Source organism: Gobio gobio (assembly GCF_949357685.1).
Source record: "Gobio gobio genome assembly, chromosome: 7".
Classification (NCBI taxonomy): Eukaryota; Metazoa; Chordata; class Actinopteri; order Cypriniformes; family Gobionidae; genus Gobio; species Gobio gobio.
In genome coordinates this window covers 12682333-12707314 of record NC_137103.1, presented here as the reverse complement: position 1 = coordinate 12707314, position 24982 = coordinate 12682333, and the positions used below count along the sequence as shown (strand labels likewise).

At 38.3% G+C, this 24982-nt stretch overlaps 1 protein-coding gene across 2 annotated transcripts in view; it reads left to right on the top strand.

The window, feature by feature from the left end:
- Nucleotides 1-24982, top strand: part of myo3b (myosin IIIB) — a 212051-nt gene that overhangs the window by 10654 nt on the left and 176415 nt on the right. For both annotated transcript variants that reach the window (XM_079822058.1, XM_079822057.1), the window contains 2 exons: nt 2313-2389; nt 7524-7669. In XM_079822058.1, the coding sequence (XP_079678184.1) occupies nt 2313-2389; nt 7524-7669 (223 nt within the window). The remainder of the gene's footprint in view (nt 1-2312; nt 2390-7523; nt 7670-24982) is intronic.

Genomic DNA, 24982 nt, shown 5'->3' with positions numbered 1-24982 from the left:
TCAAGCTCCAAAATGGACCACATACTAGTTTGGAATGACATTAATTGTAAATAATGACAAAATGTGTTATTTTGGTCATTCTGTTTGTTTTAATGGGACACTGAAAAGACATTTAAACCAAAGTAAATAATTTATTTATGGTCATAAACATCTTAAATATGTTTGGTTCATCTTTCACCAATTTAGAACAGCTTATATTCAAAGATAGCTTTAACATGCTCTTGATGGGCAATGGTGTCTATTAATGTCTAACGTCAGGTGAAAAATAATGGAAATATGGATATATTCTTAAAAATAATATATGTTAGTGTACTCTCCTTAAGTGGCCTTTTATTTCAGTAGTTTTTTTTTTTTTTAAATATAGCTACTTTTAAGACTTGGTTGCTGAACCAGTTTAGCTGTTTTTCTTTAGTTTTTTCGGAGTGTCTGTTCATAGAGTGCCGAAGTCATGACGTCACTTTGTAGGCCAAAATGCGGAAGTGAGTTAGCATTTTAGCCCTTCCGGTTCCCTCGCCCTAAAGTCTATGGGTTTTTTTAATGGGTTTTTGCTAAATCGCCTGAAATAAGGTCTGTGGTTAACAAAGCCTCTAAATATTTTCACGTTTTGATCTATGACATAAAACACATTAGTTAAAACCTGCTTGTGATTTTTTTTCAACTTTATTGTGTCTTAAAAACGGTGGTTGCTAACAAGTTGCTAAAAGGGACTACATCCTTTGGCGGGGACTTTAGACGTCATCGTGACAAACAGGCAATCTCTCACTAGCCCGCGTTTCAGCCTAAGAATGAAGAACTTATGTGGCGTGAATAAATCGCGCTATTCGCGCAAAGTTGGATGCTTGAACATTTGGAGTTTACTCTCTTCACATGTTCGTCTCGTTGAGAAATGGCTGACATGGGCTGTGTTTACACGTCTTTTTGTGTCAAAATCTACTGTTAATGTGTGACAAAACGTAGTTTTAAGACTTTTTCAGTCGATAATGTAGTTGTTTAAAGCTCAAATCTGTGGTTTATTTAAAAGAACGTGTAAGGGTCATAACTCTTTGTTGAACACAGATCTTATTTTTTGCAATTTTCCAAAAGTCTTTTCGATCGTGGGAACCCATGCGCCGCTAACTTCCGGGTTGGCCTACAAAGTGACGTCATAACTTTGGCACTCTATACTAAGTGCAAATAGCCCACCTTGTTGGCAGAGGCTATTTACATTAACTCCGCCCACTGACGTCTGGTTGGACCAGACAAAATGGAAGATGCTTGATTGTCAACAGTAGCAATAGGGTAATGCACGGGACAGAACGTTTTGATGTAAATCGACCCGAGTTTGAATCCGCCTTCTGCCGAACTCGCTCTACTCCCTTTTCCCATCACATATCAGATCAGAAAGGCATTTACTTTCAAAAAAAATGAAGAACATTTTCAAAAAGTGGAAATAAACGTGTGTTTAATAATATAGTGTTTATTGGTTAGGGGTAGGTGTAGGGAGGGCTTTATTGTCCCAATAGCGGGGCATCCATTTAATAATCGTATTAAATATAATCTTTTATACTCTGTTACTCTGTTGCATACCATTTAATGTACAACAACACTATTTGAAGTGCAAATAGTATCTGCCACTATTTATAAGTATAGCATCTAACTACAATTTACGCTTTCTTCCGCTGCCTTTTTTCTCCAGTGCTGAGTGTAAAACATCAAATATATTTGATTTACTGCATCAGTTTATTTGCAATTAATTTGTTGACCATACATGAGATATAAATTATATTATTATTATTATACAGATACACATTATATATTATTATTGCAGGCATAATAAAACGAACAGTATGCTAATGCTCTACCTCGAGCAAATTAAACGCTACTAAATTGAGGTGGAGCCGCTCTGGCGTCTGTGTGCTTATCAAACGCACCCTCACACATCACATGAATGGGGTTAAATGATGTCTGGCATGGAAAGTGTGTGTGAGGGGGAGAGGGGGGCATGTGGGGCCATTGATTCTCGTCTGCCTGAGGCGTGTTTGTCCCGTGTGCATGTGAGAAAGAAGTGGATCCCTGCTGGGAAGCAAAATGCCCTCATCACGTAATGCTGATTAATGCTAATGTCACGTCAGATTATTTGCCACCTCCTAAATGTCTGAATCCTTCAGTGTTATTCGGTCCTACTTGAGAAATATTTGTACAGTTATTGCTGTGTGTTATCACAGACGTTCACAAATTTCAGTTAAAAAAATCACATTCAATAAAAAATAATAACCTTATGAAAAGTGAGATGAACTATGATTCTGACACATGAGGTCTCTGATCCCTTGCAGGTGTCTCCGCTCAGTTGACGAGTGCCCGTCTACGGCGAAACACATCAGTGGGAACTCCTTTCTGGATGGCTCCTGAGGTCTGTTCTTTTATAAAATACTACCTTACTTTATTTCTGATCACTTTATTTCTAAATCTTGCTAGTCAACATCCGTCTCTTCCTATGATACAGTACAAAACCTTTTATTCTTAAAGCAACACAACACTTTTTTTGAAAATAGGCTCATTTTCCAGCTACCCTAGAGTTAAAGAGTTGAGTTTTGCCGTTTTTTAATCCATTCAGCCGATCTCTGGCTCTGGCGGTAGCACTTTTAGCATAGCTTAGCATAGATCATTGAATCTGATTAGACCGTTAGCATCTCGCTCAAAAATGACCAAAGACTTTTAATATTTTTCCTATTTATAACTTGACTCTTCTGTAGTTATATCGTGTACTAAGACCGACGGAAAATGAAAAGTTGTGATTTTCTAGACCGATATGGCTAGGAACTATACTCTCATTCCTGCGCACTAATGAAGGAGCTTTGAGCCGTCCCATGGGTGTAGCGGCGCAATGATATTACACAGCACCTGAAAATAGCATCTAACTTCCGTCAACATAACCAACATGACAACCAGTTTGCACTGAGAGCGTGCTGGGGACTATTTTCAGATGCTGTGTAATATCATTGCACCGCTGCACCCATGGGACGGCAGCAAGGTTTTTTTTTTTTTTTTGAGCGAGATGCTAACGGTCTAATCAGATTCAATGATCTATGCTAAGCTATGCTAAAAGTGCAACCGCCAGACCCGGAGATCGGCTGAATGGATTCGAAAACGGTAAAACTCAACTGTTTAACTCTATGGGAGTTGGAAAATGAGCCTATTTTCAAAAAATTTGGTTTGTTCCTTAAAGGGATAGTTCAGCCAGAAATGAAAGTTCTGTTATAATAGGACTTTATTACACTACCACGTTTGAAAAGCATAAGCCTCAAGTTGTAACGTAAAATATGTTCCACTGTAGCTTGTATAAATGGCAGAACCCATGGCACAGGATTATGATTTATTGATGTACAGTTCATCACAGATTCTTCACAGTTAACAATCTTTTACCGGGTATGATGAAAAAAAGAATATGGTGTCACGTTATTCTGGCTGTAGCATGTATGCTGCTTTCTGTGTCATTATGATTTTGTTTCAGTCAGTTGGTCTGTGTTCATGTTCATGAGTTAATTCCCTGATTTAGTTCATTATCCCGTTCAGCCGTTGTCTAGTTAATGATCTCATTTGTTCCCTTTGTTTGTCTCATGCATTTAAACCCTGAGTTCTCCCTTAGGGGCCGTTTACACAGAACCATTTTCAACTAAAAACGGAAAACTTTATATGCGTTCGTTTACACAACAACTGTGTTTTGGGTGTCTGAAAATGCTAGTTTTAACGTTGCAAGTTTAAACGATACTGTTATCTTCTCCATGTAAGCAACAAAATGCACGTCTATTACACTGAGGGCCCTATCATACACCCGGTGCAATGCGGCGCCAGGCACAACAAGTGTTTTTTGCTGGTTTCAGCCCGACGCAGTTCTCATTTTCACGTCCAGCGCCACGTTGTTTAAATAGCAAATGCATTCGCGCCCATCTGTTCACCCATGGGCGTGCTGGTCTGAAAATGAGGTGTGTTCAGGAGCATTGTTGGCGCTTTGCTATTTTGAGGAACTGAAAACGACTGCGCCATTTTTCTGTTGTTAAACTAGCAAAAGTGGATTCGGACACGCCCTAAGTGCGCCTGCGCCATGATAACTCTATACAGTATCAATTTGTATATATTGATATGTTCAGCTTTACCCACATTCGCCTGGCGAAGATATGAAAATATATTAAGATATTTTAAACATTTACATCATGATTTTCTGTAAAACTGCTTTGAAACAATGTGTATTGTGAAAAGCCCTACAAATAAATTTGATTAAAAAAATATATTTTATTTCTAATAGATACTTTTGTGTATAGTTTTATTTACTCTACTGAATGAAACAATCTGGGATCCTTTAACCTGTGAGTAGATTCAGTACAGCTTTATAAAAAGTATTTTAATGCCGAGTGTGTTTTTGTGTATGTATTAGTGAGCTGTCACGGTGAGCTGTGTGTGTGTGTGTGTGTGTGTGTGCGTGGGTCGTGTGAAGGTTAATAGCTGAGCGCCTCTCTGTGAGAGTGAAATAAAGAGAGGTGATGGGGCCAGTGGGGGAGGCCCCTCAGGGCCAATTAAAATACAGTCTAAATTAAACGCTCAGCAATATATGCCGATTGGCCACAGTGTGTCTGACAAACTGATTTAATGCTGGAAAACAACATACATTAATTGTTGTAATTATTAAGCAAGGCAAGGAAAGTTTATTTATATAGCACATTTCATACACAATGGTAATTCAAAGTGCTTTACATAGAAAATGTATTAAAATAATGATAAAATAATCACAACATATGCATAAGAAATAAAAATCCTGAATCACTAAATTCGGGGCACCTCTGTCTGGTATGGGAGAGATTGAGAGTATTACAGTCCAGAAATGATTTAACATCACAAATACTGGTTAACTGGAGCTGAAATAAAAGTAGTTTCATTTAGAAAAGTATTTGGCTAAATTGACATGGATATGCTGGGTAAATGAGCAGAAATTAAAGAGCTTATTAAATCAATTGAACCATATTATAACAAAACTGATATGAATCCCTCTAATAGACCATAGTCAGAGCAGAGCCATATTTAACTTCTGACAGGAATGAAAACGAGGCTGTGAGGGATAGAAGGACAGTGTGTTCGATGGATTGTACTGTTGTTTAACAGCGTACCAGTTGTTGAGCTGACAAAACGTATTTTCCCAGACAAAAAAACCCTCCACAAAGCAGTTTTGTGAGTTGGGATGCATTATACTGCGCGTGCCATCGTACAGAATATAAACCTATCCCTTACAGCCTGATTAAAGGGATAGTTCACCCAAAAATGAAAATTAGCCCATGATTTACTCACCTTCAAGTCATCCTTCTTTCAGACGAACACAATCAGAGTTATATTAGAAATGTCCTGGCTCTTCCAAGCTTTATAATGGCAGTGACAAGGGTTCAAGGGTCAAGGGTTACTCTTTCACCGTAAGTCAACGTGTGTACCGCTGACTGCTGGAATTCGAAGCTAGTTATTTTAGTCCATAAAGTTATGGATAAATATGGATATTTTTGCACAAACGCACCACTTCGCTTCAGAAGGCCCGGAGCTGTGTGGAGCAGTTTTATGATGGATAGATGCACTTTTATGATGGATAGATGCACTTTTATGATGGATAGATGCACTTTTATGATGGATATATGGATGGATGCACTTTTATGGTGGATAGATGGACTTTTATGATGGATGGATGCACTTTTATGATGGATAGATGGACTTTTGTGATGGATAGATGCACTTTTATGGTGGATAGATGCACTTTTATGATGGATGGATGCACTTTTATGATGGATAGATGGACTTTTGTGATGGATAGATGCACTTTTATGATGGATGGATGCACTTTTATGATGGATGGATGCACTTTTATGGTGGATAGATGCACTTTTATGATGGATGGATGCACTTTTATGATGGATAGATGGACTTTTGTGATGGATAGATGCACTTTTATGATGGATGGATGCACTTTTATGATGGATAGATGCACTTTTATGATGGATGGATGCACTTTTATGATGGATAGATGCACTTTTATGATGGATGGATGCACTTTTATGATGGATAGATGGAAGGATGCACTTTTATGGTGGATAGATGCACTTTTATGATGGATGGATGCACTTTTATGATGGATAGACGCACTTTTATGATGGATAGATGCACTTTTATGATGGATAGACGCACTCTTATGATGGATGAATGCACTTTTATGATGGATAGACGCACTTTTATGATGGATGGATGCACTTTTATGATGGATAGATGGATGGATGCACTTTTATGAAGGATAGATGGATGGATGCACTTTTATGGTGGATGGATGCACTTTTATGATGGATAGATGCACTTTTATGATGGATAGATGCACTTTTATGATGGATGGATGCACTTTTATGATGGATAGATGCACTTTTATGATGGATAGATGCACTTTTATGATGGATAGATGGAAGGATGCACTTTTATGGTGGATAGATGCACTTTTATGATGGATAGACGCACTTTTATGATGGATAGATGCACTTTTATGATGGATAGATGCACTTTTATGATGGATAGATGGATGGATGCTCTTTTATGATGGATAGATGCACTTTTATGATGGATGGATGCACTTTTATGATGGATAGATGCACTTTTATGATGGATGGATGGACTTTTATGATGGATAGATGCACTTTTATGATGGATAGATGCACTTTTATGATGGATGGATGGACTTTTATGATGGATAGATGCACTTTTATGATGGATGGATGCACTTTTATGATGGATGAATGCACTTTTATGATGGATAGACGCACTTTTATGATGGATGGATGCACTTTTATGATGGAGAGATGCACTTTTATGATGGATAGACGCACTTTTATGATGGATGGATGCACTTTTATGATGGATGGATGCACTTTTATGATGGAGAGATGCACTTTTATGATGGATAGATGCACTTTTATGATGGATGGATGCACTTGTATGAAGAATGTCAAATAAACCTAGGATGACTTGAAGGAGAGTAAATCATGGGCTAATTAACATTTTTGGGTGAACTAACCCTTTAAGGTCTATACGTAAATTAACTTTAGTTAGAATTCGAGGCCATTTAATTAAAAAAAGTTCTCAATTATGTTTCTTGTAGGTGTCAGATATTTCTGCTAAAATTCCTTTGGGGATATAAAAATAGACAAATTAATCAATAGTTGACATGCAGCAGGAGTATAAAATTAATGTAGATTGCATAACTCGTAATTAGAATTAGATAAGACATTTTTGAGTTTATATTAAGCTTGCTGGCTGTTGATTAGTGTCTTGAGAAATCTGAGCACAGTTGAGATCTCTTCTGAAACTCTAGAGGAGACACATATGGTCTTTTCCCCATTTATACTAACTACTGTCTCTGAGAAATACAGTAATTGAGACATTAAATATCTTATTTGTGAGCTTGGTTTCCTATGCAGAGTGATCATCATGGTTTGTGTGTGTGATGCCACTGTGTTTCTCACTCTGTGCAGGTGATAGCGTGTGAACAGCAGTATGACTACTCGTATGATGCCCGCTGTGATGTGTGGTCTCTGGGCATCACTGCCATAGAGCTGGCAGACGGAGATCCACCGCTGGCAGAGATGCACCCGGTCAAAGCGCTCTTCAAAATACCACGGTAAGAGACACCAGGGGGAGCTCTACTCACACAGCACTCACAAAGGACTAGGAAACGTGAGGACATAGAGAGGGATAGAGATGGACAGGAGAGATTGAGGAAAAGTGGAAAATAGGAGTGAAAGTAGCGTGAAAGAAAGAGGGACCAAAAGGAAATCCCCCAGCATTCTCATGCATATTGACGTCACGCACTGTCAGCAGATTGCAGAAATTAAAACCAATTAAAAACACTTATAGGAGAGTAAACTCAAATTCAAAGAAAGATGTTGGTTTTGTTTGGAACTGTAAAAACATGCTTATATTCACTGCAGGTTCTAGCTGAAATGAACACTAGAGGCAGTAAAACACCAACTACTTGCCTTTTGCCCTCTATCTTTTCTCACAAATTATAATTACGGGGGCAGATTATAGATTTTATGACCCATCACACCCATAGTGTGTGATTTGGTGTGTAAACTAAAATATTTTGAGATTTGCATCACATAACCAGCTTCATATGTGTGGCTTTTCTGATATAGTGAACTTGCTCGGTAGCTCACCTTTTACAGCATTACACTCGAGTCCTGTGGATCACGAGTCTCCACAGAAAAGACTTGTAGATGTTGCTCAAATGCTTTGGTTAGTAGATTTTGAATCTGACATTTTGTTAAATTGGCATGAAACAGAAGTTGCAATAGTCTTTTCTTCCCTTTTGTGATGTATATTCAAGTGAAACGGCTTCTCGTTTCATTTTCATTTCATTTATTTATAAAGCACAAATAAACACATCAAAAGTTGACCACTGTGCTGTACAGAGAAAATAATAAAAGACACAGTAATAATAAAAAAGAAGCACATCACTAAATTCTTGATTTAAAAAAAGACTTGATTTTGTCCATCGGGAATTGATTGGATCGTTGGATGGTTGTGGTTTGCTATTGCTGCGATCTCATGAGAGTGACAGGTTGTCCCGCCCTGGCTCCAGTAAACATGTCATCAGAGAAGAGAAGAGATGTTGTTGCAAGAGGGAGTGAATTTAGACATACTACTCTTTTCACATACTGTTTATCACCTACTTTTTGGATGCAGCCTGGTTGATTTTGCTACTGCACCTTTAAAGGGGTCATGAATTGAGAAATCAACTTTCCCTTGATAATACAAGAATATCCTGTAAGTTTCAGAGCTGAAAGCGAATGTTCTTTCCCTGTGACGTCAGAGAGCAGTGACACGCCGCCTCAAGATGAACACCTAATTCTGTAGCCCCGCCCACTGACTCGTGCCTGAGAGATGGAATAGATAAATAACATAGGCCTAAACCGGATCGAACTTCCAAGCAATACACATGCTGCATAAACTTCATTCAGATTCCAATATTAGGAATACATGGATGATCTTATCTATCGTATCTATTTGCGCTGTTGCTTGTAGTTTGGTTATCTGTTGTTATTTTCTTTATTTTTATTAGTGATGCACCGAAATGAAAATTCTGGGCCGAAACCGAAAATTTAGGATGCACTTGGCCGAAAACCGAGACTGAAGCTGAAAATGGCTTCTTTTAAAAATGTATAAAAATATATTTATATTTAAAAAAAAAAAAAAAAAAAATATATATATATATATATATATGGATCTGAAATGAAAACATCACGAACCAATAGAATAATCAAACTTTTATTAAGTTACATAACAAAACCTAAAATATTTTTAACAATAAATATAAATAATAATACCAAATAATATTATTCTTCAAATGTTATGTTCCATCATATAAAATAGTTTTTTAACAGTTGTGCAAAAAAGATCCACAATTATCTGAATAACTGCACACAAAATCACAGAATAGTTTTCATTAAGAACATGAGATGCTGCACTGAATCTCTCACTGTCTGTCACTGTTCTCCGGGAAAAATGGCATTTGTGGGGTAAAATGTGTGTTTTTTTGGCAGGGTTGCCTGCTAAAATTCGCATTCCAGGGTCTAAATATCACATAATTGGGGTCGCTTCAACCTGCGGACATGGAAAAACATCCCGCGGGAAAACCGCGGATGTGGCAACACTGCTTGAGGCAGATAAATACCTGCGTGCAATCCGCGCAAGCAATGGAAAGCGGCCTTCGTTTGCGCGCCAGTAGTCAAGGGGATTGTCGCTTCTGGCAATGGGTAGTTCAGCTGATACGTCTCTATTTGTTCTCATACCGCTGACATGCTTAATCTTTGATAGGCAGACGCGTCGCGTGATAACCGCTCGAACGTGAGTGAAACCTAAGCGCTTGTGCGCGGATGGGAGGGGCGGGTGACATTCATTTTCGGTTTACGTTTTCGGCTTTTTTTTTTATTTCGGCCCGAAACAGATAATGCCATTTTCGGCCGAACATTTCCGGTGGCCAAAATTTCGGTGCAGCCCTAATTTTTATATAATTATCACATACCGAACCGTACCGAAGCCGTGACCCTAAAATCGTGATGATAACCAAACCATGAGTAATTTGAACCGTTACACCCCTAGTGAATAGATGTGGATCAAGCGGCAACCTCCCCCAGATTCTCTTGAAGTCAATACAGAAGTGACTTAAACTGCAATTCATCGACTGGCCGCTAGAGATCTCATTGAGCGCCATGTTAAAATACCCAACTTTACAGCAGAAAAAAAAAACATGTTTACAGTCTGGTACAAATTGTGCTTTTGGTCTATACGGCTGATTTTGCCCTTCATGACAACTGTGATGAACATTTACATTATATAAAGTCTTAAAGTTCTGCATAATTAAGGGCGTGGCCATTTCGAGTGACAGGTGGATTGCCGTTTGTCTGCTGTCTGTTACTCATCACGTCACCTCAGCTCCACCCACGTTCCGCCTCTTTGCCCATTTTCTGTTATCCGGGAGTGACCCGCGTTTACAAGATGGCAACGGCCGACTTTGAGGCTTCAAAATGCTCTTCAGATCCCTATGGGTGACGTCACGGACACTAAGTCCATATTTTGTTACAGTCTATGGTGTGGATGTGGGGTCAATGAGCTGGTTGTGCTGTTATTGACACGTGCTGTGAACATTTATTTCTGTGATTATTTTTAGTATATGGTCTGTCTTGACAAGCTGGAGCTTTGCATAATGAATGTTATGAATGTGTGAAAACAAATCGTGTTTTCCATGATATGAGCTGTCATATTTTGTGCTTTATTCCATGGACTATTCCACTGTGCACTTCGTCATGCCTGGCTATATCCCAATTCACACTCATGTAGCTTTACTGTTTTATTGTCACCGTGTCATAATAGTCTGATTAATGATAAGCTTTGATGAGAATCTGACCTTCTGTCATCTCTGTGATCACACTATTACCTATAAACTATGTCCTTTGACTGCAGTTTTAATTTGTGGTTAGCCCCCCTCCCTTCCCCATTGTCTTTTAGATGAGGCTGACAGTCATGTTATCTGCCCTGCTCCAGGTCTGCAGAGGATGGGCCACTCGCTGTCAGGACACTGGTAGTGTCACACATACCTATGACACTGACACTACAGCGGTTAGCTCAGTTTTACAGAGAGGCAACTCATTGAAATGCAATACTAGCATGCTGCTTACTGCGCATTATGCAGGACATCCTGATAACTGCCTATTTTTCTAAAAAGGTCACACTTTATATTAGGTGTGCTTGCGTCAAAAATACGTACAACATACTGTTTTGATGTTGTATTGTAAAACTCTTTTGCTGCTGTTGAGGTGGATACGGGTAAGATTAGGGCAGGTTTGGTGGTATGGGTAGGTTTAAGGGTGGGTTAAGGTGTTTGGGAAGGTCATCAGTGTAATTATAGATGAAACTAGAGGCTAAAGTTTGAGAACAAACTTTGATATTGTCTTGTGAAGCCTGAATGGGCAGCCTGACGTCTGTTTGGTGTTCTGGAGCTGGCCCTTCCACACTGCAAAAAATACTTTTCTTAAGTTGCATTTTTGCCTTGTTTCCTGTTTAAATATCAAAAAATTCTTAAAGCAAGATGCATTTACCAGATCAGTAAAATGACATAAGATATTTTTATTTGTTTTATGGAAAATTAAACCAAAACAGAGTGAATTTTTGCTTAAAACAAGCTAAATGATCTGCCAATGGGGTAAGAAAAATAATCTTGATTCTGATTTAAATCTTGTTTATTGTTTCTGTCCCAAACAAACATTTTATTCTTACCCCATTTGCATATAATTTCTCTTGATTTGAGTAAAAACTCCCCCCCCACAGAAATCAAGAAAAAATATCTTATGTAATCTTTTGTGATCTAGTGAAATCATCTTGATTTAAGAATTTTTAGATATTTGGACTGGAAACAAGTCAAAAATACTTATTTTGTAGACTTATTTTTTGACCCATGCTATATTGTATTGTAATAAATAAGCTTGTTATAACAGCTAAATTATACATACAAGTTAAAGTTCACAATAAGCAAAGTACAAGCAATAGCACAAATAAATCAGGTTTGTACGTGTCCAGGTGCAGAAATGTTTTGCCCAAATGTCAACCTCAAAATTTGGGGCGGTAAATAATGGCACAAACACCAGTACATTGACGAGCGCAAACCTTGGTAAATCACTTTGCATAATTCATTTAAATACTCTCCTCCCATAAATTTTACATCTGAAAGGGAAACTCCTACAAATGCGTGTGCAATGAGGCCAGACACAAAACCCTGTCCACGTCTTTTCAGGCAAATTTGTGTCTTTAGTAAATCCTGACAGTAGTTTTTGCCAAAAGAGGGTTTGTGCTGGCATAGCGCAATATCATATTCATATCTCTGTGTTTTTTGGTTGAATGGTGATACACTGTAAAAATATACAGGTATTTTCTATGTTTTTCTATTTGGATAAAAAAAAAACAAATCTGTATTTATTTGAATAATAATTTATTTGATTTCATGATGTCCTTAAAACAATGCTGATATTGAAGGCTATAAACAAATACAGTGAATGTAATGTAGGCTATTAAATATATTATGTGCAAAAAGGGGGTTAAAATCACATTACATTCTAACATTTCAATCTAAAAATAATTCACAAAAAATAAAAAAAACAAAAGCATTTTAGCCTACATTTGATTTCCCCATTATAATGGTCACTTTCATAAAAATATACTTCCTTGTAGGTTTAAAATTCCACATATGGAACAACAAACAACATATCCAACAACAAATATTTTACAAATAATTCTATTTTAGTCAGAATTATTGCGTTCCTATTCTATTGAGCTCCTTCTGTTTCACGGAAGCCGGAATTTTAGCGGAGATTCACATGCAGAAGGCTCGTCCGCTCCGCACAGCAAAATGGACGTATTTGCCTGACTTTCTAACATTTACAGATGGAGAATATACCTGTGAAATGTAAGTTATGCACTGAGGAAAGCCCCACATTTCAAACGCATTAAACACAGCAAACATTTATCTGTCTGTCAGCACAAGTAGGCTATTTCTCAGAGCATGTGACAGGACAAGCTGATTTAAACTATACGTGTTAACTATATCTTACCAGTTATTTTGAAGCCCTTAATATAAAGCTTGTGTCATGTTGAGGACAAGTTGTATCATGCACTTTCCCTGCATCAGCTCGTTCTGCGTCCTCCGCTATTTTTCAGATGCTTGCCGCATTCCATATAGTTTCTAAATATATATATATATCGATATATCGTACAAACTCGATATACCGCCCAGCCCTAATCTGGCCCAAAACATGCAATATTATTAATATTACAGCCTGCGCTGCAAACGGGGCTGAAGACACACATCATCAAAGTCAGCCAACACAAACCTGTTTCTTGATTTGAAATATCACCCATTAGAACATGCAGAAACTAAGAAATTAATTGAGATATGTATTTTGTTAAGGAAAAATGACTATAAAAGTGTGAAGAATTTAAAAACGGGAAGCGTTTGTCATGTTCTGACAATAAAGAGTAGTTTAAAACCACAATAAACGGTCTGGTTTCTACAACTTTTTGCCTTTAAACTTGAAAGAAATAAAGATTTGACATGTATCATGATAATTATCAATATCGACTGATTTTATAGTAATATTTATTTTTGCCCATATCACCCAGCTATACCCAGAAACATTTTCACTCAGAAATTGCTGGTAAATTTCTCAAATAAATGACAAGTAACACATTGAATTAAACATCAAATTTTGAAGACTGAAATTGTATTTTCTTGTAAAATATACTCCAATAATCTTTGTTTAATTTACAACTTTGAAAAAAATTTTTTTACACTGTACTCAGACATTCTTTCTCATTTAATTGAATATAATTTATATATTATAAGGTACATTTTCAAGTGCAAGTGCACCATTGAATCCCACTGTATGTTTTTAAATACTGAGAATTTAAAGATTTGTGTGTTTGTACCGGTGTTGTGGCTGTGCTTTAATGCCGCTTGAGGTTTCGATTATGAATGCTGGATATGAGAAATGATAATGTTAGAATACTGTGCTTTTGCCTTTGCAGGCCCATTTGTCATATAGTTTATGCCTCGGTGCAATAATCATGTAGAGTATCTACACCGTCATGACGTGCTTTAAAATGATGTGCTCCCTCTGCTTTTTCACCCAGCTGTCTCCCCCCTCTACGGCTTGCCTCTACCTTCCTTTTCTTTATTTTATTTTTTTTTCAAATGAAATTAGATATTTGGACCATGGTGCATAAATCAGATGCGCGGGACCTTTAGCACGGCAGTGGGTGAATAAATCAGTGTTTCGTGTGTGTACTGGGGCGTGAAATGATTCTGTTAACATGTCATCTGTCCGGGGCGGCGTTCCCACCATCCGCCCGGTCTCAGACGGAGAGATTACGAGGGGGCGTGGAGCGATCAGAGCCTTTCAGTGCCAAATGTTTGACTCTTGATGAAGGGCATCAGGGGCTGAATAGCGGCTCAAACACAAGGCTGCACAATCTCCAACCTGAATATGATTATTGGAGCTCAAGCTAACATGTTTTTCTCACTGACTCCTGGGTTTTTAATTAAGGGTAAATCATTTATATTTACTGAAAATCTTCAAAGCCTGAGCTAGCTGTGGTGTAAAATGGACTGTATTATTTAATCCACTGCTCCGAATAGAGTTAAAGGCTCATGCTTAGCAATGACAGATTTTATTTTGATCAGCTGAAATGTGTATTTCAATTCTATCTTTTAGGTGCACTCACATTAGTGATATTTCAGCGAGGGGGAAAAAAGGTCCATTGTCAATAGAGATGTAGCACAGCTCATGCAGAAGTTACTTTCAATCCAAGACCAGCATACATTGGGCCCTATATACACCCGGCGCTAGGGTTGGGTATCGTTTGAATTTTAACAATTCCAATTCTGCTTATCGATACCGATTCTTATCGATTCCTAATTTCGATTCTAATAGGTTAAAAAAAAAAACTTTGATATCATTCACATTTATTATTAGGCTATTATTGCAAAAATCCCAAAAATGTATCTTGTCAGAATAAGTGTCTACTTTTGAATAGGACGCATTTCTGTAGCTTATTACAGCTCAGACAACATATACTTAAATGTTTATCACTTTTAGCAGTGTTTTATGTTACTTCAAAGTGTTTCCTGTAAATTTACACCAAAGTTGTGCATTTAGAGACCACTGTATGTGGTTACGGGAAGCTTTTCAATTTGGGTAGGCCAAATCCAGGCGGAAATAGTCCCAGAGTAATTTAGTGTAAATAAGTTACTTTGTGTAAAACAAATGCCAAAGTGATGCATGTCCCCAGAAAGTAGAGACTCCAAGCTTTCAACTGGTACCACATTTGAGGTCTGAGCTCCTCCACAAAATGTAAAGTATATACTTGATGATGTCATTCCGGACTCTGTGTACAAGGTCTGCAGAGTTTAAGAGGTTAAAGTTATGGAGTAACAGGATAAAAGTTAATCTTAATCTTAAATATAAATTAAATCCAGTATCAAAATGATGGTTTAAATGTAAACCTGCTTATTTTTAAACAAGGTTTAAAGTTTGGTGCAACAGAATTATTAGTTAAACCTTGATTTAATCTAGATTTAAGATTAATCTTTGTTGGTGCAACCCACCCTTAGTCTTGAAAGTGTACTCTCTTTAAGTACATGTAAGTGACCTTTCATTTCATGAATATTATATTATTCGCAAGTACAGTTTTTTAACATACTTTGAAGATTTTAGGCACACTACAACTACACATTCAATACAATTAAATGGACTCCTTTTTCACAAGGGTAGTCACATAGATTTTCAGCTCAGGTAACGAATGGGAATGTTAATGGATAGCTTTCTCTGTGTATTATAGACTCATTGGCCCCTAGCAGACCTCTTAACTAGCTCAACCATTACTAACAAGCATAAAACATCCTGGACAGGGACAGCATGGGAATTCACATTAGTCTCAATTTTGTCTATTTTTACCACAGTGGCAAATCAGTGGCAGTGTAGCATGTACATTTGAAACGTAAAAAAGACAATGTACAGTATATCACTCTTTAAGATTGTACGTCTAGTTTCTGTGTTTAGCTGGTGGCAGGACTTTGCCTTAATTTCCAATTATTCAATCAGTATGGCCCGGCCACTGGGAGGTTGAGAAATTGTGGAGTCTTTTGTATGTGGCAGATTAGTATTGACAAAATGTCTGCCATGTCATATATCACCAGAAACCGGTGCGGCCTCAGAGCTTGTGTTGGAGTCATGTTTGTGTGTCCATCTGAGGCTGATTTTACCTACTGCAGTGACATTAGATGACTCTAAGTCAACATTTATAGGACATGCAAATAGGTGTAGCGACTATGAGTCAGATAAAATAATAACTCGTAAGCACATAACACAAGAACAGTTATCTTTGAATACAAACGGAACTTTATTGATTACTCTAACCCATCAAACTAATATCTAACATAAACACACGCACTCGCACATTCACACACGTTGCAGAAAGGAAGAAGGTGAGGAAAAGAATACGTTTTAAGAGAGAGAAAATATGAAATCCCAAGCAATATATGCATTTATGACACATGACCTGAAGAAACCATTGATCAGTAATTTAACCTCCTATCATTTCTTAGGCAGGGTTATTACTTGGGATGCACCGAATCCAGATTTTTGGGGTTCGGCCGAATACCGAATCCACTGGTTAAGATTCGGCCGAATCCGAAACCGAATACCGAATCCTACTCCCATCCGCAGTCCATTATCACAGTAAACACATTAATGAAGTTAACAACGTCCACAGCAGTGTAGGGATGCTATTTACCATTAGCCTGACTGTTTTGGTCAAGTTTACTAAAGTAAATATTGTCGCTATTTCATGATGGTTTATTGAAAAATTACCCCGAGTCGTCCTCTGTCGTTTCAAAGAACAACCCAACGGAGAGCCATCGTGATGCCACGCCCCCGTTGCGAGTCTGTTGTGTGCGACACACACTAATCCTCTTCTATAGTATTAGTTAAACTAAAAACTTAGCAGGGATTGCTCTGTAAATTAAATTGAGAATGTAACTAATGCATATAGCCTATGCTATTTTAAATACTGTAGTCTATGCCAGATATATAGCCTACATTTTGAAATCATTTGAGGCTGAAACATCCATTAGCATGCGTGTTTATTTTAGCACTTCCGTCAGTGAAACAACACAGCCTATAAAACAAAAACGATTTTCAGTAAATAATGGTAACCTCAAGAATATATGAAAATGAAATATTAGTTAGAAAAATATTTGATTCATACTATTTCCCCGCAAAGATGCGTCATATAGGCCTACCGCTCTGCGCTTTGAGAGGAATGGGACACTGAATAGATACCTTCTTGAATATCTTCGTCTTCATGTGTTCTACTGATGTTGCAAAGCAACACTTGTTGTAAAAGGTCTGAAGAGCGGGTTTTATTTTCCACAGGGTCAAGACATTTAGGCAATGTTTGATTATTCACTGCCAGAGAAAACGAAACTAAAATCACCGGCGTGTGTTTTTTATACTTTCCCATAGTAAAGGATGTGAATAGTTATAATATAGGCTACTTAATTATAAGCAAACGAAAGGAAGAAACGTTTATAATCCCCTGCGAACAGGTCCGACGTGAGTGAAGAGTTGGGAAAAGAAACGAGATGTCCATTGGGATAAAATGGACTGGGCCTATTGTTCAAATTCACGGAAAATCGAGTGACCATATCCAGATTGCAAAACAGAATGAAAAAGTGCTCTCTGACCATTATTCCCTTTCTAGGCTAAACAAAGCTTTGTGCTTCACTCCTGTGGTAATATTCACGTGAAACAGCATTCACATACAAAACACTGGGTTAGTAAAATAACGAAGTTATTTTTTTTCAAGTAGAAAATAGTATTTATGTAAAGAGATAGGCTATATTCAAATAAAAAGAGCTCAACTCTTAAGTGGAAGGAACCTATTTTTTCCCCCTCACGTGCAACCTAGCGGATGAATCATTATTTGGGTTAGTAAAAATAACGAAATGATGGTTTTAAGAGAATAGTATTTATGTAAAGAAAAGAAATATAGTATATTATCTACCTATTTACCTAATTCCGGTTCTTCAAAGCTAACGGATTCAGTGTATTTTCGTTTTGTCATCTTAATTTGGTAATTATTTAAGTGAAAATTATTTAGTGTAGGCCTATATATTTTATTAATTTTATTTATATTTTATCTGATCTAGATCTATAGGCTGTTTGCATGGTAAAATAAAATACATTTTGGCTGCTGTCTGTAGATTCCTTCATGCACAACTCGTATTCTCTCAGATGTTTCATATGCAAATGTTTTAACAGCGGCTGTTGTTTAGGGTCCTTGTCATCTCGAGACAAATCGCAAATTGAACGCGTAGCTCAACTTGAATCGCCTTCTTTTGACTTAAAGTATACTGCCACGTTTTCTGTTCATGAGTTCCATTTTCACTTTCAACAGCGGCGTCATTACGTTCGACCAGCGGGGCGCGCATAGTGCAAGCCTAGGGTTCGGGTTCGGTGGAAATAAATTCTGAGGTTGGCAGAAACCGAACCCAGTCAAAAAGCCCAATATTCGGCCGAATCCGAACCCGAACCCTGGATTCGGTGCATCCCTAATTATTACATTTGATCTAATGCACCAGTTCAGCTCGGAATCTAGAGGTATTACTTGCGTTTGTGTGTCGTCTCAGGCAGGGGATTCTCTTTCCCCGCTGGAGAGGGGTTTTCCCGGGTCTTTGATTCGCTGATGGTTTGTCGTGTCTTTTGATCGATGTCTTGGGAAGCCAATCACGTGGCGTGTTGGCGGCTGGATGGAAGTCTTGTGGGCATTGTTTGAAGTTGAAGCGCGCTTTTGGAGACTCGTTGAGAAACTTTTGCGGCAAAACTTAACAGAACCCGAGACTTAATGGAAAGAAAATAAACTTTAAGTAAAAGAAAGGAAAGTGAGAGAAGAGCAGATGGCCTGAATGAAATCGTTGTTTAACCCATTTTCTCTGATCTTGGTCTGCCACGATCGTCAGATCGTCTCCTGGGAGCTCTCCGTTCAGAACTCAACTCTGGTCAAACTGCTAGGACTCAACTCATCTCTGAACTGCGAACTGGCTGCGAACTGGCTCAAACTGGCTGCGAACAGCTCAAACTGCTGGCTCTGAACCACTGTGAACAGACACTCTTCGTCTGTGATCTGAGATTAAAACTCAAATATTTGCCTATCCCCTGGATGGGTTCTGGCCAATTAGGGTTCAGGAGTGACTGTGTCTCCACACCTCCCATAAAATTGGGTTATCTATGGTAATTTAGTTTCCTGCTCTTAAGCAGAGAGTAAATTTAGACCTAATTTCTTACTATAAGGACATGATCCATTCTATAAAGATTTCATTCAGCTCATCTGTTGGATTATACCCATACGAACAAAAAGATATCAAACACGGTGCCTTTTCATCCACTCATTCAATAGTTACATAATTCCATGAATTGGGAGTGATATACATGCATAATAGTCACGTGTATCAGTTGTAAACACACTAACAAGCTATGTCGAAGGCTATTTGAATGAAAGTCCAATAATCAGTGATTTGATGCACTCCATATTTAACAGTTTCTGTGAGTTTGCTTGGAGTTTTAGCTGTGTCACGTGGAGTTCATTTACTGGTCATTGAAAAGACAGAGATCTGGTTTGTTTCTTTGTCTTGTGATCACAACAAGTCTTTTGTCCTCTTTGTCTAAGTTTTGGTCAAAAGTCCATAGGCAATCGAGTAATTATTATCTAAAACTAGTAGCTCTGGGCAGAATGGAGCCTCCATCTCTGGTGATAGATGGTCGATTTCCTGGGGTCTGGAGCTGAATTGGCTTTGTAAAGGGGATGTTCATTTGATCGAATCATTTGGAAGATTCATTCATCTATATGTCTGCGCCCAAAATTTCTACATAGGGCTGGGCCATATGGGCAAAAAATCTTGATAAAAAAAATGTCATATCAGTCAATATCGATAATTATCACGATAAATGTCAAATATTTCTTTCTTTCAAATTTAAAGGCAGATTTTTGCTCCTAAGTGAAAGTTGTAGAAACCAGACTGTTACTTGTGGTTTTAAACTCTTTACTGTCAGAACATGACAAACACTTTGCGCTTTTGAATTCCTTACACTTTTCCAGTAATTTTTCCTTAACAAAATAAATATCTTGATAGAAAAAATAATGTCTTAGTTTCTGCATGTGTTAACGGGTGATATTGTTTCATGAAACAGGTTTATGTTGCCTGACTTTGGCATATACAGTGGGGAGAACAAGTATTTGATACACTGCCGATTTTGCAGGTTTGCCCACTTACAAAGCATGTAGAAGTCTGTAATTTTTATCATAGGTACAACTTCAACTGTGAGTGACGGAATCTAAAACAAAAATCCAGAAAATCACATTGTATAATTTTTAAGTAATTAATTTGCATTTTATTGCATGGCATAAGTATTTGATACATCACAAAAGCAGAACTTAATATTTGGTACAGAAACATTTGTTTGCAATTTCAGAGATCATATGTTTCCTGTAGTTCTTGAGCAGGTTTGCACACACTGCAGCAGGGATTTTGGCCCACTCCTCCATACAGACCTTCTCCAGATCCTTCAGGTTTTGGGGCTGTCGCTGGGCAATACGGACTTTCAGCTCCCTCCAAAGATTCTCTATTGGGTTTAGGTCTGGAGACTGGCTAGGCCACTCCAGAACCTTGATATGCTTCTTACAGAGCCACTCCTTGGTTATCCTGGCTGTGTGCTTCGGGTCATTGTCATGTTGGAAGACCCAGCCGCGACCCATCTTCAATGCTCTAACTGAGGGAAATCTCGCAATACATGGCCCCGGTCATCCTCTCCTTAATACAGTGCAGTCGCCCTGTCCCATGTGCAGAAAAACACCCCCAAAGCATGATGTTACCACCCCCATGCTTCACAGTAGGGATGGTGTTCTTGGGATGGTACTCATCATTCTTCTTCCTCCAAACACGTTTAGTGGAATTATGACCAAAAAGTTCTATTTTGGTCTCATCTGACCACATGACTTTCTCCCATGACTCCTCTGGATCATCCAAATGGTCATTGGCAAACTTAAGACGGGCCTGGACATGTGCTGGTTTAAGCAGGGGAACCTTCCGTGCCATGCATGATTTCAAACCATGACATCTTGAGTGTATTACCAACAGTAACCTTGGAAACGGTGGTCCCAGCTCTTTTCAGGTCATTGACCAGCTCCTCTCGTGTAGTTCTGGGTGGATTTCTCACCTTTCTTAGGATCATTGAGACCCCACGAGGTGAGATCTTGCATGGAGCCCCAGTCCGAGGGAGATTGACAGTCATGTTTAGCTTCTTCCATTTTCTAATGATTGCTCCAACAGTGGACCTTTTTTCACCACGCTGCTTGGCAATTTCCCCGTGGCCCTTTCCAGCCTTGTGGAGGTGTACAATTTTGTCTCTAGTGTCTTTGGACAGCTCTTTGGTCTTGGCCATGTTAGTAGTTGGATTCTTACTGATTGTATGGGGTGGACAGGTGTCTTTATGCAGCTAACGACCTCAAACAGGTGCATCTAATTTAGGATAATAAATGGAGTGGAGGTGGACATTTTAAAGGCAGACTAACAGGTCTTTGAGGGTCAGAATTCTAGCTGATAGACAGGTGTTCAAATACTTCTTTGCAGATGTATCATACAAATTAATAATTAAAATCATACATTGTGATTTCTGGATTTTTTTTTTTTAGATTATGTCTCTCACAGTGGACATGCACCTACGATGACAATTTCAGACCCCTCCATGATTTCTAATTCGGAGAACTTGCAAAATAGCAGGGTGTTCAAATACTTATTTTCCTCACTGTATATCGATCCTAGATGCCTCATTCTACTGACCCGTGTAGGCGCTAATGAGGCATCTACGTATACGTCTATGACCACGCTCGTATTTTGACCAAAAGGTTGACAACAAGGTCTCTCGCTCCCCCTCCCTCTCTCTCTCTCTCTCTCTCTCTCTCTTTCTCTCTCTCTTTCTCTCTCTTTCTCTCTCTTGCTCGCTCGCTCTAGATCCCGGGAGATTTTAACTAATTTGCGGGCATCAGGGAGCCACTATCAATTTGCGGGAGACTCACAGAACTTCCTGGGTTCAGTACGAATACATGTACCGTTACACCCCTACTATTTAATCAAATGTCAAGGAAGGAAAAAAATTTTTTGGGACATAAGATGAAGTGAGAGCTGGGCCGGGGCAGCAGGAGGCAGGGCGAGTTCGGTTCGACATGCGAGTATCGCGGTTCGAACCGTGGGTGGTATATCGCATTTTTTCTGGTTCGATTTGAATCCATTTATATTTAGTCATTTCCCTTCAAATTTTTTGTTGTTATCCAGAAGAATGTTTTTTTGTTGAAAATGTGATCATTTGCGATAAAACTAAATAAATATCACAATGCAAAAATAAAATCTTAATGGTTCTAAAAATAAGCTTCTCTATGGGAGCTTGTTTCCAAACAATTTAAAAGATAATAACTTTTCTTGAGTTTATATCTCACAATTCTGACTTTATAAGGTAATTGCGACTTTTTATCTCTCTTTACATATAAACTTGCAATTGCAAGAAAAAAATCAGAATTGTGAGATAAAGTCGCAATTACCTTTGATATTTTTTATTCAGTGGTGGAAACAAGCTTCCATTTTTCTCTAATCACTCAAAGAATAATTTATTTCCTCCCAATTTTGGTAATATGACCTCGGCATGTTCCTGACAGGTTTTATGAGATTCACACTTATGTATATTAATCTATCTATCCCTCCCTCCCTCCCTCTGTTTGTGTCTAGCTTGTCATCTACAGCGTAACAAACTGATGTTGTGCGCAACATGGCTGACAGCGTGACTGTTTACCAGTCAGAGTTTAGTGGCTCCGCGGCTAGATTAGAATAAACCTAGCGTGTTTACATCCTGTTTGCATGTGCTCACAAACACCCAATGAGGGTGAATACCACGGCAGAATTTACCCAGCACAATAGGAGCGCCATCAGCGACATTGCCTTGACTTTGTTATGTATAAGCAGCTCTCTACAGCACTGCAACATCAAGGCGAGCGTGTGGCTGCAGGCACGCATTATATTTTGCATTGAAGGAGTCGGTTATTTTCCTTTGATGTGTTCTTCAGAGAGGACGGCCTGTCTGAATATCTATCAAAGCACCCAGTGACTTAGAGCAGCGCAGAATGACAGATTACCGTGGAGAAGAAAAAAAGAAAACTGTGTTTAACGGGGTTTGGTTTATATGCCTAATGCTTTGTTCTTGGTGATAGCTTCTGATGAAAGACATAGAAGATGTGTTTTTAAGGAGTATGCCTGTCCTTCGACCTGCACTGCTCTTTACGTCTATTTGAGACTTCAGTCAAGCCAAAACTAGATTAAGAGTCATTGAGAGAGAAAAAAACTGAGATCCTGAAGCAGAAGTAGAGGGAATATACATAAAAAGATGAGAGTGCCACATTCATATTTGCCTAAAAACAGCCCATCAAGCAATAAGACACTGCAGACAGGGCTGAATTGTGAATTTAATCATATTGCTATTCCTCTTCCTGTCCATTTCAGAGCTTTTACTGGGAAATGAGTATTGGCCATTTATTTTGCTGTCACCTGTGTAGATTCTTACAACATGGTATTACTTTAGACTTTAGAAGCTTCATTCATCAAGGTCAAAAGTAAAAGGAATCTCACATGGTTCCTGGGCCATAACCACCATAGATAGGGTTCTGTTGTGTATTTTAATGACTTTTCCATGATCTTTGGACAGTTTATTTTTGTCACATTGAATGAGGATTTTTACTAATTATTTAACTGTGCATTTTTGAGGTTGAACACCAGAGAGTGCCTCTTCATCTTACAATGTTTTGTAATTGCTCTGCATTGTAAGAATGCTGTCCCAATAAGCCTTTATTCCCGCTCTAACTGCATTATATAAATATGTGTGTGTGTGTGTGTGTGTGTGTGTGTGTATGTATACATATGTGTGTGTGTGTGTGTGTGTGTGTGTGTGTGTGTGTGTGTATGTATACATATGTGTGTGTGTGTGTGTGTGTGTGTGTATGTATACATATATGTGTATGAATGTATGTGTGTGTATGTATATAACAGACAAGCTAGTAAGAACCGTGAATTTAAACTTCACTTCCCTGGCTTCAAGCGGCGCATTAGTAACTAACACTAGACACTAGCGTCCTTGTTAGCATGTCTGCCTTCCATGCTGGAGACCTGGGCTTGAATCCTACTCGGAATGGGTAGAGTGGGAAAATTTGTGTTTCTCAGGGAACCCAAAACATTTGTGAGAGAATGCAAAAATTGAGAATGCATTTTTTGTCCCATTTCATATTATTTTTCCTTCACCATGTCCCTTTAAGGGCTTTGTACATTCAACAGCTGATGTGTGCCATTTTTCTTTGCTCTTTGCTTTAAAAGAGTTTTCTCTTGTTGAGTAAAATGTTTTGATTGCAATCTTGTTCTGCTGTCATTGTTTTCCTTAGATTTGCTTCTCAGTTCCATGCAATTTTAAGCTTTTCTCGGTCCATTCCATGTTTTATAGGCAACCTCTGTCATGCTAATTCAGTTGGTTTTAAATTAATTCAGGACTCCATAGTCCAGGTGTTAGTAATCTGTACTTAATCTGTGTTTCAGAAAGCCATTTTTTAAGTCACGCTTAACTATTCTAAATTAAGGCCTTCTCCTGGCTTAATTTAAACCCTGTCCAGGAAACCGCCCCTATATTGACAAAAGTATTGGGACACCCCTCCAAAACATTTAATTCAGGTGTTCCAATCACTTCCATGGCCACAGGTGTATCAAATAAAGCACTAGGCATGCAGACGCTTCTAC